Raw genomic sequence first — 19,412 nt, 5'->3', positions numbered from 1 at the left:
TTACAATCCTTCAAAATGACATTAAGTGAAAACGTGAATGATCAAGACTTGACAGTTCTCATCTGTTCAAAAGATGCATAAAGTGTCACAGGAGAAAATAAGCTTGCATCAACATGGAAACGTATGTTGACAAATGTATCCATGCGAAAGTAATAGGACTGATTTTTAAAGTAAAACTGTTTCCTTTGGCCTGAAGGAAGTTATTTGCATATTCTTGGAAGAGGTGCATAATTTAACTTTACTCACGGCAGATAAACAATTCTTCAGGAAGACTCTCTGATATAAAAATGTAAACGCTACCACTAGTTTTGTTTTGGCATGGAAGACGAAAGAAGCAACACACTGTCTAAAAGAAAGGAAAAAAAAGTCAAAAAATGCAGTGACACGTGTTGACCAGCAGGGTTCTCTAGCACTTTGACTCAGCATATTGATCTTCCACAGACGGACTCTTTTTGAGGTTATAATAATACTCCTCTTCTTCATCTGGGTCCTAAACAAAACAAGGAAGTCAGGAGTTCAGACGGAGGCCCGCAGACATAGCAAAACGACATTAGCGACTTTAATATTTGATCAACTTTCCGGCCCTCTTGTCCAGGCCATGTAAAATTTAACATGTGAAACGGATCTGCAGACAAGTCTCATTGAGTTATTTATGCGATAGAGGACTGTACTGTACCATGAAGCATAGCTCGCAGCATGTGGCCTTCTTCACTGGGCCTCCTGCAGGTGTCATGGCGTACTCCTCACTTTAAAAACACACACACAAAAATGGAGCAAAATCAGCAATGCAATGGGTTCTCGTTCGAGTTGTCAGAATTTCAGATGGATGCCGGGGGCCAATATCGCTCAATGGGAGTAAGAAAGCAAAATGTGTTTCTGCAGAAAATCTACAAATGTTGAAACTGATTACTTGCGGGGCTGTAGAAGAAATATTGAAATATTTCTGCAGTACCTCTGACTACAAGAGCAAGAGGGAGCTTCTGAAGGTGGAAGTGAAACATCCTCTACTCATTTAAGGGTGAGTGAAAATCTCTACTATGATGGAAAATATGGGGGCGACTGAGAGCATACGCAAACAGACCCCTATGACAAATGCTAGTCATTCATCAAATCACGTGTTTTGACCTCAAATACTCCTGTATCTCGAGCACACTTCACCGTCTCAGGAGCGCGTGCTAATGTCACAGCTTCAACTTTATTCAGTCCACTCATGGATGAGCCACAATGGTCACCCGGTGTTAATGAGGGCGAGCCACGCTGTTGAGGAGAAATCCAGCTCCATGTGTGCTGCGGAGACGCTGTGTTGGACACTGGGCAAGCAGCAGCAGGTTAAATACTCATCACGTGGAATTTGGCATTACAGTTCAGCCAGCTACTTCACAGAACACAAGACGACGCTCTGCTGTGATGTTTCTGTCCCTAAGAGCGAAGAGGTTTTGTAAATTTACCTGAAGTATTCGTTTGCATGGCTTTATGATGAAATGTGAGCAAATGTTTTCAATTAGAGCGTTTTATGTTGTCCTCATATTGATAATCAATAGAATAATGACACACATCATCTGATTTAAAAAAAACTATTCACTTCGTTTCTGTTTTCTGTTTTTAAGTAGTCCACCGTCCATAATTGCCCCCTGCCCTCCCGCTGACATTTTGACGTCCAACTCAAAATCATTCACAATTACCATGGAAACCCACTCTGTTCACACGACATGCAAATCCAGGAAGAGTACAGTAATCAACAGACTAAATGCAGAGGCGCACCTATGTTGACTATGGCAACAACAATATGAAGTGACGTTTGCTTTAGTTAATTAGTGTACACAGTGATACAAGACGGCATCAATATTCATGCACTGACGGTTTCCTCGTGCTGTGTTTTAAATGTCAAATGAATCGCGCGTGTTTTTTTAGTTGCATCTATTCATACTGAACTCACTTTGTTCTACGCTAAGATTTATACACTTTAGACTTAGAAAAACTTCATTAATCCATGGGGGAAACTGCTTCAACACTTCGAGACCTGGCTGAAAACTCTGACTTGAAGATAGAGTATTCATATACTGCCTCAACCTGCCACATTCTAATTGCTTGTTGCTGGTTTGAGCGGCATGATCTGGCAACCCAAAGCACAGGGCTCTGTGGGCTTTCTCATTGGACAATTGGCGGTGGGTTGGCCTAAGAACCAAAACAAAACAATTGAAACATAAACAGCTATGAGTCAAAGGGACTATACGGAGTTTAAAAATGTTAAACTAAGTATTTTCATCCCCTGCATGTTCCAGCCATGTCCTAATATGTAGAATGAGCTCAGACCTGTTCACCACAACTGCCTCTAAAATCCTGCACTGTCACTCATAGAGGTGTTAATTCGGGTCCAAAGTGCCGTCATGCACAAGCTTAATATAGAAGGTGCAGTTATGCATAAGACCTGAGGTGGCAGTAGTGAGCAGAAAATGACTAACTTGAATCTAGCCCCTTTAAGCTAATCAAATCTTCTGATCTGTTTTCCTGTTTTCAATATCTGTGTCCATGAGTGTGGTCCTTAAAATGGGAAAATTTCAAAAAATTAAGCTCCAATCCTTGCAATTCATTGAAATAGTATAGAAAACTCCCCTGGTGATTTTTTTTCTCAATTAGATAACATTTAACCCTGCCTCATCAACCTTGCAGGTTTACCCTCAAGGGGGAGTGAATAAAGCAAATATGAAAAAGTCTAAAAAAGTCAAATATATTAACAAAATAAAACCATACATTTAAACTTGGCTTTATTGGCATTATTCAGATAAATGTTGTTGGAATTTGAAAAAGAAATATCAGGAGAGTTTTTGAGATTATTCAAAACAACATTCAGGGGTTGGAGCTTAAAAAAAACAATCATTTGAAAATTTACATGGGATTTAGGCCCACCCTAATGTCCATTTTGAGATGCTCCATTACCTTGCACAAGCCTTTATTTATTTTTTTAGCTTTATTTAACCAGGAAAGCCCCACTGGGATTAGGGGAGTCCTGGCCCCAGAAACTGTCCTACGATTAAAAAAACAAATACCTCGCAAATATTTAAAAACCTCAAAACCACATTTAATCGCCAACACCCACTGTCCCCCCCGCCCTGTCGAGATGTGAGAAATGCCTGAGGTTGGCGCTGAGGTTACCGTCAAACATTATCTCATTACAGATTTAATTAAGACTGCACACATTGAGCCCCAGAAATCAAATTTGAATTTTTGCTCAAACTTCATTAAATTAGCGATACAAAAGCTGAACCCGAGGCACCGAAGCCCGCAGCAGCGATGATGATTGGCCCCAGGAGGTTGGAGTGATACAATTTGCTGAATGAATCGACTTACCCCTCCGTGACCTCGATGGGTGATCTGTGGGATTTGGATTGGCTTCGCTGCTTCTTGGGACAGAGGATCCGACCAATGAGGAAGAAGGTGAGGAGAGCAGAGGGGAGGAGGATGAAAGCCAGCAGCAGTGTCACGTCAGAAAATCGAATGCCGGGAGCTGGGGAGAAGAGTCAGATACATGTTAACAAGTCGACTACAGCAAATACCTCCCCTGCATAGCAATAGGGCAGACGGCAGTCCCATATCATCCTCTCACAGTGCGAGGATGGAGGGGCCCAAAAATGCACTAGATAAAACGTAATGGCCCCATTCCTCAATGTTATATAATAAAAGTCCAATGGATCGGACCAACTGGACTAAAAAGGCAACGTTTCACCACTAAACATGTAGCTTCTTCATGGCATGGTCTTGAGTAATCCAGTTGGTTTGATTTATCGTAATTGCAATTAAGATTTATGGATGTTTTAGCTCTCCAAAATGTTATTCTACTGTTTTGAGGACTACATTCTAAGCATATTGTAATGTAAATATGTGTGTTTTAGATCTTGGACATAAATCAGTTCCGGGTGTGAAATCAGTAAAACATCATCAGAGTAACAATGACTTTTCTATAACTTTTGTCATGGTGTTGGTCAATTTTCACGTCTTATGATAAGAAAACCTGTAATGTACATCTTTGAGTCACATATTTGTGCAGACAGCCTATCTGTATGTTTTGCTCATGTACGTGTTTTCGTGGCTGCCAGATGCCTCCCAAGGACTGTCCTCGCCTAAACTGACTGAGTGTAGTCTTTCTCTGTACTTTGAGATATACATAACGGTTAGTCTGACCTCATGTGACAATGCATTTCTCCTCCTTCTTTGTGTGTTTCGGTATAAATACTCCGACCTTGTAACAGAACTCTGAGGCAGACTTGCCCTGCTCTGTGTTCTCCATGTGCACATGTACAATAAATGATATCTTTATTTTACTTTAACATAGTTAGTCTAAAGTTCATTAGAAATCCCACAAGAAACCAGATCTTTTCAGTGTTCAGTGACTTTGTTAAACTGTATATAAAATGTTAAGAGTCAAAAACATGGGACCTCTCTTGAACATAACTAAATCATATTTTTTGCTTGTCCTGTAGAAAAGAAGTGACGCAGTGGAAAGCCTTGAATGCCTTGTGCAAAGCTTTGTGTGTATGCAATTGTCTTAAGCTGATTGAGAGCGCTGACGCGGAGCTTTAGGCTGCGAGTGTGCACTGTACCTTTAGGAGTGACTGTGAGCACAGAGTGGGACGTGGGGGCGCCGTGGACGTCAGGGGGGTTCCTGACGGAGCAGGTGTAGGTCCCATTATCACTCAGAGTGGCGTTAATGAGGGAGATGGAGGCGTCACCGCGCGCCGGACTCCCCTGCCACTTTATCCGACCGTTGAACTGCCCCTCAGTGGGCGGGAAGGCCCGCGACGAGAAGTGGAAGAACTACAGAGGAGAGAAAGGAAAGTGATAAAAGAGGTTTATGCAGTCAGTGTGTTTATTTTATCTCTATTTGCTTTGAGCCTGGGTTTATTGTAATAATGATTGACTGTGAGCAAGTAATGTCCCTTGGGGATCAATAATGTTTGTAAGTCTCTAAATCTAACGCCATTGCTCTGTTTGTGGTTCCCAAGTCTAAATAAATGTAGCATCAGGAGAGGCCTTCAGCTTATACAACAAATCAAGAGATTCACTGCAGGCCTATAGTGTATAGTTCAAACAATACAAAAAACCTCTTAATATGAGTTTTCCATTGTAGTAAAGGTTTCCCAACAGTTGTCATCTTTACTATCCAGTAGAGAGGGCTACTCCTGTTTTATCAAAGTGAATATGTGCAGCAGTCAAACATATGCTTCTTCCCAATCCATGCCACAGGTAAAACTAGTTACTGTTGGCAGAGAAGCACAATAAAGGATGTACTGTATACAGTGGTATTGTGAATAACTATTCAAAAGGTAAGGAGTCTGCAAGAAAAAATAACTGAGGTCTGATTTAATTAAAGTCCTTTATTAATATAGACGGGTCTGCATTTGTCCACGGTTCAAAATGAAAAGTATTAAGTACGTAAGTAAGTAAGCACATAATGTCACCTGTGCTCACACAGCATGTCGCTTTAAAGCAACCACCGTTTTGTCAAAAGCAGGCAAAAAAACAGCACAAAATGCCACTCCATTTCATAAACAGCACAGAGAAGACATGCAAAATGGGCAGTAATATAAAAGGCCGACATCGGTACAGGGCGTGATGAAGAGTCGAGCCAGGGCACGGAGTAGTAAATTATGTAGACTCGCAGTGACGCATTCACACACTCAAAGCTTATATAAGATTCATAACATTCAAATGTAAGGGCTTTTATTTCTGCCTCAGAGAGAATGTCAGCTGCAGCAAAAAAAAGGGCACAGAGTTTGGCAATATTGCAGACAAACGTGGCTTTGTGCCAAGTTATTCTACCCGAAGAGAAAAATGAAAATGTTCTGGGTAAACGATACTTGGGGTTTGGTTGGTGCTGGTTATGCTTGCGGCTTGTGCATTGTAAAACAAATGGACAAATGGCACACGATTCATTACCGCTGGTTCACTCAAGCCGCCTCAGTCCCAACAAGGGGTCGGCAGTTTTTTAAGGTACGCCGCTGTTGTGTCCAGGAGCCTCATCTGTGCTGTGTAGAGGCCAATGCCACAGATTAGCTGCCACTTCTACACCAGTCAACCCTAGGGCAGCTGTGGTTACAAGAATGCATGCTTACCACAGGCTGATTGACTAATGCCATTAAAAACGGTTTGGTTATTTTGACAGGCTTTGGCAAGTGTAAGGCATTTAATTATTAAAGACATCAAAGAAGTTGGATAGTGATAGTCTAGTGGTTAAGGCTGCAGCACATATGGCGGAACACTGCTCTGTGTGTCACATAGGAAGGTACTCAGTTGGCTTTAAAGGATCTATAAGGAGGAGCTGCCTTCACAGAATGAATAAGGTGAACCAACAGAAATGACAGGGTAGAAGCGAGAGGCCTGACAATGAACAAACAAGCTCAAGCTGAGAATCAATCCCTGCCTTTACTAGAGATGAATGAAGCACCCACTTACGGCCATATTGACAAAAACAAATCTGGGAAAAAATAAAATCGGATTTTGGCAAATATGACTTTACAAACTGTCGGTCTTGAATAATCCACTCTTCTGTTGCCACTGGGAACAACTGAAATAAGAAGCAATGAAATATAAACAGGAAAAAAGTAATTAATAAAAATGGGAAAGCCACGAAGTGCCTATAAAAGTATACATATACAGTGGGGAAAAAAAGTATTTGGTCAGTTTCACATAGACATTCTATAGGATTTTGGCCAAATAATTGTTTTCCCCCAGTGTAAATATGATCTGCAGGACTGGGGTTGACACTATTTTATTGGAAAATGGCAAAGGTTTTGTGTAAGTAAAATGGCTGAACAGCTGATGAAGGAGGTCTGCGTTCTGCTTCTTCTTCTTAACTGCATCTTGCTCTGAACCATTTGCGCAGCATGGAGACATTAAGAGGCTCTTACAATATTTGCTGGATAAGATCTGAAGGAGCTCAAAGCACAGCAAATAGGATTTATCGACTTCCTGTAAGAACGGCAGATGTTTCTTTCCAAATACAGTCCAGATAAACAATCAGTAATATAAGTATCGGAACGTATATGTCACATATATGTAATGTCAATGAACTATCCGCCCGTAAAGACTGCATGCTTAAAGAATTTCAAAAAGGTCGTTCTTCATCAAAGGCTCAGATAGTTTTGTTGAAGTTTACTGACACACGAAAACATTAAGTGTCAGCACTTTGTAATCACATTTTCAAAGTGTGCATGTTTTACTTGCCAGAAGGTTTACAGTTGACCATAACACAACAAATTCATATAAAAGACCATGGCAAAAACTGTAAAACTACCTTTACTTTGAAGTCTGTCACTAAACATGTAGAACATTGTCAACATTTAAATTAAAGTCCTTTGAACACAAGAGGGATTATGCCATTCATTGTTGCATTTTGAAAGTCTTTGCAGCAGATACCAAATCCAAGCCCCAACCTCCCTGGCAGGCAGAGCAGAGTCTGTGTTGTTTTGATGAAGGGCAGACCTTGAGCCAAACACGCAAGTGATCAAGAATATTTTGACAAAACATCAGAATTCCGTTTATTGGCATTGTAAGTCAAATAAAAGTCTCTTTGAAAGCTTGAAATGCTTTCACTTTTTGCCAAAAAATGTTTATCCGTCTAATTTTGTTGACGTATGCCTGGCGGATCAGGCTTCACTACGTCTACTGGGTTAGCAAACAGAAACCTCTGTGTTTGTTTAAAGCAGAACTAAGTAACTCATGCAACTAGAGGCCATAAGCACCACTGCAGCTGTCGTAGCATGTTGCGTTTTTTTACTCATTAATTGTCTGTGAGAGTAAATACTACGCTGTAAGAAAAGACACAGGGAGAGAGGGTGTAATTGTACATCCAATTACACAATGGAGATAATTTTTTTTCACTCAAACTTGGCTGTAAAAACTGCTAAAGTGGCGCTAGCCCGCAGTTAGCATCGCCCATTAGCCTGCTAGCTTCTTCTTCGTGATTCCATTAGTGTGCATTGCGCCTCCGACCCGGTGCAGGCAAAGTTACAAGTGTGGTTTTCTGGCCAGAGACACCGGGGGAGACGAAAGACCCCCCAATCATCCCATTAACACTTGTATTACCCCCAGAGGGCCTACGGAAAGGAATATATTAAGGTAAACAAGTTCTGCTTTAAAAAAAAATAAAACAACTTTTATATTGGCTTTCTCAAAGAACAAGGAGTATTTCAACAATGTGAAAATACTCATTGACTACTTTCTAATTTAAGTCGAACAGATTCAGATTCAGCGCTGAACTTTTAGGGGGGGGAAATAACTCGTAATAATTGCAGTCTGCCATTTGCAACCATTCAAATTGTACTTTTGATTCAATAACCATCCATTGCCATTTATTTTTTTTAAATATTTTTTCAACCCCAGTATATTATTCCTGTTTAGAACCACTGTAGCTTCCACTTTATCAATTAGTGACAGATTTGCAGTTGTGCGGGAGGCCAATCTCATTTCTTTCGGGCCTTACACGAGAAACAGCCAGCGCAGTTGCGTATTAAACACCACCTAGTCTGCATGTTGCCACTTTAGACAAGATTATTTAAAACGCGTGTTGTGTTATTTACAGCCTTCAGCTTTACACACACAGAGTACAATGTCAACAGCCGTATCTGCAAATACACAAGAGCACAAACAGAATCGCCTCGACAATCACTGCCTGCTTTATGGCTTTATAACCACAGGGCCATACACTGCATTTTTCAACCAGAGCGATTGGACAAAGGCTGGCACAGATAAAACTATCGTCTAACACAGCATTATTCATACGCGGTTGATCATTTGAGGACCTGGCAGAGCTGAGACGGCAACAACATAGAGGGGCTAAAGAGTCAGTGAATACATCAAGAGACAGCAGACACTGAAAACAAATGCTAGACATGCCGCATATATACTTTAAAACATGGGAGACACAAAGCAGCTCAGCCAAACCGCGCCGAAAAGAAAACAACTTCACGAAAGTGCCCGAAGCTGCTGGATAATTATCTGTTCATTTCCCAGAGTTGTTAATAGATCTCAACAGAAGCAATCGGGTTCAGCAAATAGTGATCTACTTTTATTAATGGAGATTCTTAAGCAGAGTTTAGCATCTTCACCAAAGCAGGAGGTCAGTATAGGGATTTTTCTTCTTTTTTTTTCTTTGCACAATACACAGCATTGCAATTGTTATCAGTAGGGTCAATATCTGATTTTAATATTAACAAATAATAAACAATTATATATATTTTTCAGATATTTTTAATCACTTTTTTATCACATTTGTATCACCTTTTTTCCCTTTTATAAAATAATAATAATAAAAATAATAATAAAAATAATAATAAAAATAATAATAATAATAATAATAATAAAAATAAAAAATAAAATAAAAATAATAATAATAATAATAATAATAATAATAATAATAATAATAATAATAATAAATAAATAAATAAATAAATAAATAAATAAATAAATAAATAATAATGCATCGGTATTATATAGCACTTTTCTGGACCCTCAAATACTCTTTACATTGCATTATTCGTTCACTCCATGCTCGATGGTGGCAAGCAATTATTGTAGCCACAGCTGTCCTGGGGTAGACTGACGGACTGTCGTTTAATCACGTTTTTGTCACATTTTTGTCCCTTTTTCACAGCTTTTTTTGTAGCGTTTTGGCTGCATTTGTTTTGTTTTTTGTGTGCAAGGTAACTGTGATCAAGCCACAAAACTGTGAAACTAAAAACACAACCAAAAAGGCCGAAAAATGTACGTGACAATCATAACGAGGAAGAAGCTTCGATTCAATCCTGTTCCAATATTAGTGTTTAACTACCAATAACACCGCAACAAAGACACGTCCACCCCTCGCCAGTTGGTCACACCGCTTCCTGCTCACGTTTACTCAACTGCGTTCTGAGGTGGAGATGATCCCACGGTCACCAAACTCTGCTGTTACAGACGGACAGAAGCAAACGCAGAAGCAAGTGATCGTCCCCTCCGACCACCACCAACCACTCACTCACTGCTTTTCAAAATCCACTTTCAGTCTTCTAAACCCGGTCTTCTCTCCATTCGAACGTGTCCATTTAAGCCGTATTCATCAACATTCAATTGCCAAATGTTGAAATACCCAGAGAGCCCCCCTGACATTTGACTCCCATACTCACCCTCGCTTCTCTCCATCTCTGAAAAGCTCTAAACATTCATTTTCATCAGGATGGAGGTAATTATGCAAGCCACTGAAGCACTGCAGCAAATCCACACATCCACAATAACGCTTTGGCTGCAATATCATTTTTTCCGACAGCGCCTTCCACCTGTTTATTCATGGTCTTTCCCAGTGTGATATACGGCCAGGACGCACGGGCCAACAGAGGCAGAGCAGCTAATGCGATTGAATAGAAGCAAATTAACTACAAATAAGAAGCCTAAAACACTACTATATTTAGTCAATGAACAAGTACAGTAGGATGTCATGCAACAGGAAACGTTATAGGTAACTGTCGCTAATCCCTATTATGCAATCTGGTAGTTTTATTATATACATTTGATATATAAGATATATGCGCCTCAAAAAGTGGAAAAGTCAAGACAAAATAAGCAAAACAAGCAGTTGGAAATACTCGTTTTCATTGCAAAAAAAACTCTCAGGTCATTTATGTCCAGGTGGAGATTTTTGATTCAATTCTACCCTCCAAACTTTAGATACCAGTGTCTCAGCCAATCAGAAGGTGAGTTACAACCAACAATATTATCTTCTGTCCAAATATTTGCCATTTTACTGAAAGCCTTGAAATATGGCATAGTGCTTCAGTCATGCTAGGAGGCTTGAGTGTGACGATAAGACTAGAAACCTTCACACTATGTCTCACCCAGGCATGAGTGGACTTAATTATTCTTCTTTCTGTGAGGGTGGATGTCCCTCACCTTAAAATGACTATTGTTGAGTGCTCTATTCACTTAAATAGAACCATTCCTGGTACAACAGGTCCATATTATGATTTATAGTTCAACCCTGCTCACATGACAATAGCAAAACAGGGATAGTCTTTTCATGTACATCCTTACTTGTTTATCTGGCAACAAACAGGGCATTTCTTCTGACAGTTGCTGCTGACACACCTTTTAACTAATACCTTTGTGGCTTTGAGACGTTACACCACGCAGTTTCAGGGCTTGGAAACACGTGCAAACAGAGGTGGTTAGAGTAACCAAGGTAATAAATCAGGTACTTGCTTATTTTTTGAAATACCGGGGGGAAGAAAGCAGTCCAAATACAGTAATCACTCATCAAAGCTACTGTTTGAGCTTAAAAGTCTGGTTTATAAATGACAAAACATAAAACAAGACTCATATTTATGACTAATACAAAACAAAATTTGATCAAATACATTTTTTTAATGAAAGGCCCCTCAGTCGGACAGGAGTTTTCATCATACAGAAGGGTCATCCACTACTAATCACTTGAAAAACACTTCTTTCCATATTTCAACACAGCTTTTGTCACTCACAGTTTAACTCACTGGAACTGGGGACAGAGTAATGAAATGTATTAGTCAAGTAAGTAAGAGGACTCTGTATTTTATGCTTCAAATGAATAATTCCCAAGTACTACATAGCAGTAGAAACTCCAGAGTGATAAAGCTACACTTCGAAGGAACATTTCTTTCCCCGAGTAAATGTGTAACCTCTGCGTGCAAACACAAACGTATCAGAAAACCAGCCCACTCCTTCTCTCCTCCTCCGATACACTGTCGAACATCCTAATGACTAACCCAACAGCACTCCAGATCGAGAGGAGCCACAAAAACATTAGCCACCACTTAACTCCGAGTGCCTCTAAAGGGAAATGTGCTCAAATAGGGCTGCAGCGAGACCACACTATGGATTCCCATGGTCCAAATGCAATTAGAAAGAACCGCCCCGATGGATATGTTCAAGAGGAGATGGAGATGGCTTGAATTATGTGGCGGGCCTCGGTTGGAATGGTCAGTGAAACTCAACCCCGAAGTAGGAAAGGTTGAGGCCAATGAGTGCCGTTATCGGGGGCTGGACAGGATCTGGTTTCATGATTTTTTAGTACAAGACCACAGCGCGGCCGCAGAGGAAAGGGCATTAGGGCTGAATGACCGGGAGTGGGCTCTCCTGGTCAAGTCTCTAAAAGCACCGGACCAATAGGCTATAAAAAAAGATGTAAATAAATAACATAAAAAGTAGAAAAGCAAGCTAGTTAATGTATGGTTACTGTAAAGTTCAGAAAGGCCATAGAAACTCTTATCAATCATTCAGATAATAAAGTAATAAATAATGAATTACGTGGCCCAGAAGCCTTAGGATTGCAGCCCTCAGTGCCATTGGTCACGATTGGTTCGACACTTTGCTAAATGTCTCTCCTACCTCTTCAGCTTTTAGTCCAATTGACACATGCGAGGAGGCCCCATGTGTTAACCTCTTAACCCCCACCTGAACCGCGCACATTTTCAGCAAAAATCAAAATAGCGACAAAAATGAACAGAGAAAGAGGATGAAAACACAGCAAAAGAGCAAAAGAAAAGCAATGTTAAAAAAGGTCACAGCGCGAGGATAAAGATCAGTTTCAATCAGTTTTGTAGGTTTTAGCTTTCAAATGAGGCATTAGCTTTTAGATTTGGGTGAAGCTGAACTGGAGAAAATGCACTTGGCCAATCAAATCAGTTCAAAAATCCTTAGTTGGTTGTATAAGTTGTATTAGGTGGTTGGTTGGTGGTGACTAAAAATAAAAGAATGTGACGTAAGATGACATACGTGACACACCCGCAGCTTATCTTCCTCAGAATACATCAGCATAATAACCTAGTGTTGAATTTTGAGCATTGAAACGGTACCTCTGGGGGGAAACAGCCTCCTCTTTTTTCCCCCTTCATACCCAGGTCATGAATAAATGCAGGCTTATTTTTACCTCTTTAAAGATGAGTGCTGCTCAACAATAACAACAACAATATGGAAATCTGTCGACACACTCTGAGCTCACTCTCCACTGAAGTCTGCCAGGTGTCACGGTTAAACAGGACCAAATATAGACCTTCCGCTGACGAACACGCCTCTGTGTCAGTGGAAATATGTTGAAAATCAGAAAGTCCTTATGAAGTAACAGAGGGCATTAACGGATACACTGATTTTTCTCCTGGTCTTTTCTCGTTACCAAAACAACGATTTTTTCTTTCTTTTTTCCTTTTGGCACTGTTCTTCAGACAGCGCAGGGATTTGCATCTCGATTTGAAAATAAAAGTTCTTCCTGACTCAACCTCATATTGATCCATACTTGAGACTGACGCAAAACTTAAAGTGATTACTTACAGTTTGTGGCGGGCCGCCGGTCTGGGGTCGGTAGGACCAGTCCACAGACATCTTGCTGGTGGGGGGGCTGGTGGACGTGAAGGTGCAGGAGAGGGTAACCTTGTCCCCTTTGGAGGCATGGAGCTCCGCAGGCGTGTTCACTGTGATGGACAAGACTGAACTGGGCACTGGAGGAGAGGGAGAAGTAGGATTATTATACAAAACAAAACAAAACAAGGAGGCCTTTTTGGTTAAATAAATGGAATCAAAAATGCTGAATATTATCAGCAAATTATTGTCATCGCAATATTCTTTTCTTTTTTTTAGCAAAGCCTATAAAAAAAATACATTGCATTGGGGAAAACAGTACCATATTTTCCGGACAATAAGTCACACTTTTTTTTCATAGTTTAGCTGGGGGTGCGACGTATTCTCCGGTGCGACTTCTATATCAAAATATATAATTTCACATGTTGGTTATTGTCACACTGAGAGCCGCTAGAGGGCGCTCTAGGCTTGTGTATCTGTATCAGTATCAGTATCAGTATCTGCTACTACTACTACGGAAGATTTAAAAAACAGTAATCGGGCAGCAGAAAAAAAGTTTGGAGTGAGCGAGAAACTTGTGAGGGACTTGCGAAAAGCGGTCACTCTTACAGCAATGAAGAAAACAAAATAAGCCAACCACAAGCTAAAAGCTAATGGCCACAGCTAGAGGAATGAGTTTGCAAATGAGAGCTTGAACAACGTGATGCCGGGAGAGGCTTGTGCCCAGGTAGTTGCCAAGGCTGGTGCGACATATAGTCTATACGGTATTTAAGAAGAAAAATCAAGCTAATTTGTGCCTTTTTCAAATATTGATATTACCATTACTTCCCTATGGTGATATTTTCCTGCTGTGACATGAAGTGAATGTAAAGCGAAGCATGCTCAAATTTGCCCGGCAGCTCGGCCCGTGCAGTGGCGGAGTCAGCAGTGTTCCCCTCTGAGTGACAAACTAACAGAGGTCTATGCCAGTCTCAGTGCTTGTATTTGACAGTCTATAGCTACACATCTGTCTGTCAGCCGCCTTCAGCGCCAGCGTGGCCCCCCCGACCCGCTCATATTCTATTTTTGATTCTGCAAGCGTCTTGTGAATGCTCTCGCTATCTGACATCAAACCAGTGCAACGTCCACAGCAAATATGGAAAAGTGCAGATAGAGACAGAGAGAGAGAGAGAGGAGAGACGGCAGCCAAGAAATTTGCCCAGAAAAAAAAGGAATTCAAGAGGTAAGGCTTGCAATATAGAGAGGATACAAAGACATCTACTTAAGACTACATTACACTGAGACCTTAGAATGCAAAATAGTGAGAGGAGTGTGTTACAGAAATTATTAGTGTTAGAATACTAATACTACTACTACTACTATAAAGAATAAACTCTGCACGTTGTAATTACTTTATATAAAGATTTACACTGGTTTATATATCATAGCCTTGATAGGCAACAAACCGAATTTGACTGCATAATCAGTGCATAATAAGACCATTTGCATAGGACTATCCTGTCACTGTCAGGAAATGTGTGCAGCTGGACTGCGAAAGTAGGCCAAAATACATGCACATTTCTCTCATTCAGATGATGAGACTGACTCTGTTGCAGCTCCAAAACTGTGGAATGACCTTCCTCTCCACATCAGAGCTGCACAGACACTGGACCAGTTTAAATCTTTGCTTAAGACACACTTTTATGCAAAAGCTTTTAACACTGTCTAGCACATATCTGGCCAAATCTAAGCTGTTAGTGCTTTGCTGTTTTGTATATTGTGTTTTGTTTTTTATTATTATATTTATATGTTGTTGTTTTTCTCTCTGTACTGTAGACCTTTTGTGAAGCACTTTGGTCAACAGCAGTTGTTTTAAATGTGCTATATAAATAAATTTGATTTGATTTGATTTGATTTGACATTAGAAGATGATTGACATCAGTTTATTGAAAGTGCTTCTGTAGCTTTATTAAACGTTTCTGAAGGAATGAGACAATACTTTCTCATATCTGTCCAATTTAGCTACAAAAGCCCGGCAGGTGAGATCCATCTGAAGATTACAACAGAACAGGGACAGCTTTTGCACCTCTAGGAAATGATGTATTGCAGATGATCTGGCAATTACAGTGTACTGGCGCTGTGGTACTACTAGATAAATGAGCCCGAGAGCAGAAAGGAGGAGGAAGATTGTGTCTATGTGACCTCATGTGACAGAGCTCGAGCAACAAACATCACATAGCAACAGTTGCAACATCCTGAAAGATACTGGCCTTGATCAAATAATAATAAAGACTTGAAAACAAAGGGTGCTCGTGACTGGTGCATGTGCTGCGATCACTGATCACTGTGTACAGGACGTGACTGAGAAATCTTGTTAACAATAAATGTATAAATAACAGACAATAAATAAATATTGCGCTTGCAAATATGAAGTAAATTGGACAACTTGCTATTGCCTATAACGCCTATGTTTTGGAGCCTATACCTATCCTTAAATAAAGGTATTTAAGAACTTGGTGCTCTTAGGGGTATTTAAGAGCACCGGACCTAGTCTAGACAGAGATAGTCTATTGTATTTCAGGTCCAAAACAATACAGGACAATGTAGGCCTGGATTCTATTATGTTTCAACATTGCATTTTGGAGATAGCCCTATCATTCTCTCTTGTAACGTGACTTTATGGCAACTGTTTAATCTAGTGGGCAGAGCCAGGCTGCATACCAGAGCATACCAGCCGTCTGCAACCATTATTGATATGAACTGTGTACCTTGGGCAATCTCCCTTCCTACTGAGTTTGGCTCTATTCCAATGCACGTGCCCAAATCTACACCAAAACGAGCAATTATTTCAGGCAAAGAAGTCTTTGGGAAGTTTGTGAGTCTAACCTGTTTAAGTGTCCTTTGCTTTTGAAGCAAAACACTAAGCTATTGTGTTTGTCCACTATCCGCAGCTGCTGCGCTCTGAGCTGCAATGGCACTGTCTCTCTTAACGCATGACGCTGTGTACGGGACAGTCAGCACTTTCTTGACATATTTGCGCGTAGGAGACAGCACCACGAACGCTGAAGTGAAATAAACTAGCTACTACAATCACAGCGGAGCGTTTTATTTTTGTCAAAGTTACGATCAAAACAAGGCAAAGCGCGTGAGTCGGCTATGGGACGTGAAATGTGAGCCGTGCCGTGTGGCCTGGTTTTACTCACCGAAGTAGACGGTCAAATACAAAAGCAAAACTTTATTGAGAGCCGTATTCCCGAGGCGCAGTCGACGCATCGTAGGCGAGAGGAGCAGTGTCCGGCGACGTTGGATAAAAAGAGGCAAAAAAAACAAAACACGTCAACGCTTTCGTAAATTTCCGTCCATACTCCTATCTCATGGTGAGTCAGTGCGAGCTGTGCGCCTCGTCTCCTACCTGACAAACAGGTGTATCAGGAAGTGGCTGCGGGAGCAATGGCAGTGGCATCAAACTAAGGCACAAAACGTAGGTTATAAAGATAAAGTAGTTGGCGACATGGAGAAAGAGTAGCTTATGTCGTCAATCAATAGTGGGTTGTTTTTTTTTAGATTAAGAAATTTGGTATAAACTTTATGCTTTATGAACAGTGCCTTGACTGTTCAAGGAAATGGAACAAGAGTGAAGCGATTCAAAGCACCTGTTGCTGACTCCAGCTGTCATTCCTCACCTTTTTGGATAAGGAAACAACACATTTCAAACCCTTATAAATTCACTTACTGTTTAGTCGAATACATGCACACTTCCCCAGAAATGATTAGAATATGTTAATCCATCAAACCAATCTGAAAGCAAATAGCCTACTATGTGGTTCTTTGGGTCATCTCCAATGCAAATCTGAAGCAATGGCAGAATAAAACTGGAAATTATGAGCAACTTAAGCAATATTATCAAGCAAATCAAATCTATCCATCCATTTTCTTCCACTTAATCCGGGGAGGAGGCAGGAGGCAGCAGTCTGAGCAGAGATGCCCAGACTTCCTGATACACGCAAATCAAATACTCTCAGATTTATATTTTTTTTATTTCCTCTTCTGCTTTGTATGACCAAAAGTATTTTCCTGTCCCAAAAACTTAGAAAGGCCTCATTCTCCACTGCCTTCCCACACCTGCTGAAATCCTTATCCGTAGAGCCACTATTAAAACAAGCCTTTATTAAAACCGATACTCACACTGATCCTCATTACTATTTTTTTGCAGCCTGAGGGGATTTCTTTTGTTTTATCTCCCCAGCCAGGAGTTGGTTAAACCTCTGATTCTCTGTTGGGACCGTCCCGCTTATAATATAGTCCCATTACTGCGCTATCCCTGTCCTGAATCTGCTGTGTGTCTTCACTGATGTAATTACCTCTAATGGGACACACTATTTGTTATTCCAGCCCCCACTCTCTCTTTGGTGTTAGCCTTTATCTCCACTTCATGTTTGCACAGAGTCCCTTTGAAGAGTTTTCAAATCATGGGATGGAGGATCCGCTGCCACATCCACACATGTATCTCCGTGACTAAAAATACAGACGTAATCTCATCTGGTCATGACTCTAATGTAAACAGACCAGTAGCTCTTTACCAGACCTGTGTCAATATTTAAAGCTGACAGTTCTGAAGTGCCCTGTGTCATAAATTTCACAGAGGCGTTTTGAAAAGATGGACAGTGACTGAATATGCAAGATTACTGCAACATGAATGAATCAAGTTATTTGATTTAGCAGTTCCTTCCTGTTCTGGCTTAATTCATTGTGATTATTGAATTCGCAGGCAGTGTAAAATAGGCTGAGATGGCTGGATTCGTTTTTTTCAGAGAAGAATATGAGAATCTACAGCCACTCCACTCCATTGAAAGCTAATGTGAAGGCATCTCTTACCTGTTCACACAGAGCTCCCACATTGTGCACATGGATAAAAATAAAAAAAAAGCTCTATTCGGTTACAGTGGCTGGGTCTCAGGTTCAGCCCGAGTCTTTTACTCACAGCGAAGCACAATTATTTTAGTGGCTCCGGGTCCAAGAGAGCGAGAGAGCCCCGTTCTTCTGCTGTCAGCACCACAGAGCTCATGACACAGGGCTTTTACACTTGTGAATGGAGGGAGTCATTATCCTCCAGTGAAAAACGTGAGGCCCAACAAAGCAGTCTGGGCAGAGAATAGTGAATTAAATACTGATTTAAAGATATTGCACAGTGAGAACGATGTTCAGGAGTGATAGGGGCATTATTTAGTGAGTATAGAGGAACATCTATTAGTCCTGAAAGGTAATGTTAGGTGTACTTTATTAAATTCATTCTCTGCATTTGACCCATCCTCAATGCCGCTGGGGCAACCTGTAGAAGCTCGGGGACCCAGCTCCAGATGTGAAGCAAGGCTAAAGGTCAGAAAACACCTGGCTGAAGGATAAACCTATTGTATATGTTTTAAGTGGTAAGGGAACCGGAGTACCTGGAGGAAACCTACTCAGACACCAGGAGAACATGCAAACTAACCATGTACTCTAATGTACTTTATAAGTAAAAAGTTTAAGTATTTAAGAGTTTAATGTGCAAGATTTTTTTTTATCATTTGAATCATACCGGGACTGAATGAGTAAATCACTGACTCAGGTCAAAAACAGGAACTAAACCAGGTCTAAACCAGATCTAAACAGGAGTAAACCACGAAACCAAGTCGAAAGTGGGACTAAACCAGTTCAGAGAGGTCACTTTGAAAATAAAATACTTTTACCTTTAACCCAATTAACCCAAAATGTAGTGGAGTAGAAAGTACAGATACAGGCTCTAAAATGTAGTGAAGTAAAAGTAAAAAGTGTTAAGTAAAAGTACCCATTATTTGTATTTTTTACTTTGTTACTTTGTACCACTGCCTAAATAGTGCTCAATACAAACAACAAACCGCTGAAGAATGCAGACTATAAATAGCTTTTATGAGCAGCCAGTGAGTACATGTTGGTAAAATATGTCAGAGTATTATTATTATTTGAAACTCTTAAAAAAAAAGTCTTTGGTTTGCCATTAAATATCTGAAAAAATGTGGAGATGTAAATACAATTGGGAAAAATACATTTGATCAAAAACA

General features: G+C 40.4%; 1 protein-coding gene across 1 annotated transcript; it reads right to left on the bottom strand.

Moving 5' to 3' along the window:
- Window positions 1-334: 334 nt before the first annotated feature.
- On the bottom strand, window positions 335-16,738 carry mpzl3 (myelin protein zero-like 3). Its single transcript, XM_079558494.1, has 6 exons — window positions 16,539-16,738; window positions 13,330-13,496; window positions 4,599-4,812; window positions 3,349-3,505; window positions 677-746; window positions 335-490 (listed from the first exon to the last, which is right to left on the bottom strand). The coding sequence occupies exons 1-6, from the start codon at window positions 16,606-16,608 to the stop codon at window positions 407-409; spliced, it is 762 nt and encodes a 253-aa protein (XP_079414620.1). The 5' UTR covers window positions 16,609-16,738; the 3' UTR covers window positions 335-406.
- Between the last annotated feature and the right edge of the window lie 2,674 nt (window positions 16,739-19,412).

This window comes from Gobius niger, assembly GCF_951799975.1.
Source record: "Gobius niger genome assembly, chromosome: 1".
Classification (NCBI taxonomy): domain Eukaryota; kingdom Metazoa; phylum Chordata; class Actinopteri; order Gobiiformes; family Gobiidae; genus Gobius; species Gobius niger.
This window is presented reverse-complemented; position numbering and strand designations above follow the sequence as displayed.

What these genes read in the sequence shown, in the direction of transcription:
- mpzl3 (XM_079558494.1), bottom strand. Translation starts at nt 16,608, where the DNA reads ATGCGTCGACTGCGCCTCGGGAATACGGCTCTCAATAAAGTTTTGCTT. An exon ending in GTATTTGACCGTCTACTTCG is followed by an intron (nt 13,497 to 16,538) that starts GTGAGTAAAACC and finishes CCTCTCCTCCAG; the next exon opens with TGCCCAGTTCAGTCTTGTCC. An exon ending in CCCATCGAGGTCACGGAGGG is followed by an intron (nt 747 to 3,348) that starts GTAAGTCGATTC and finishes GTGTTTTTAAAG; the next exon opens with TGAGGAGTACGCCATGACAC.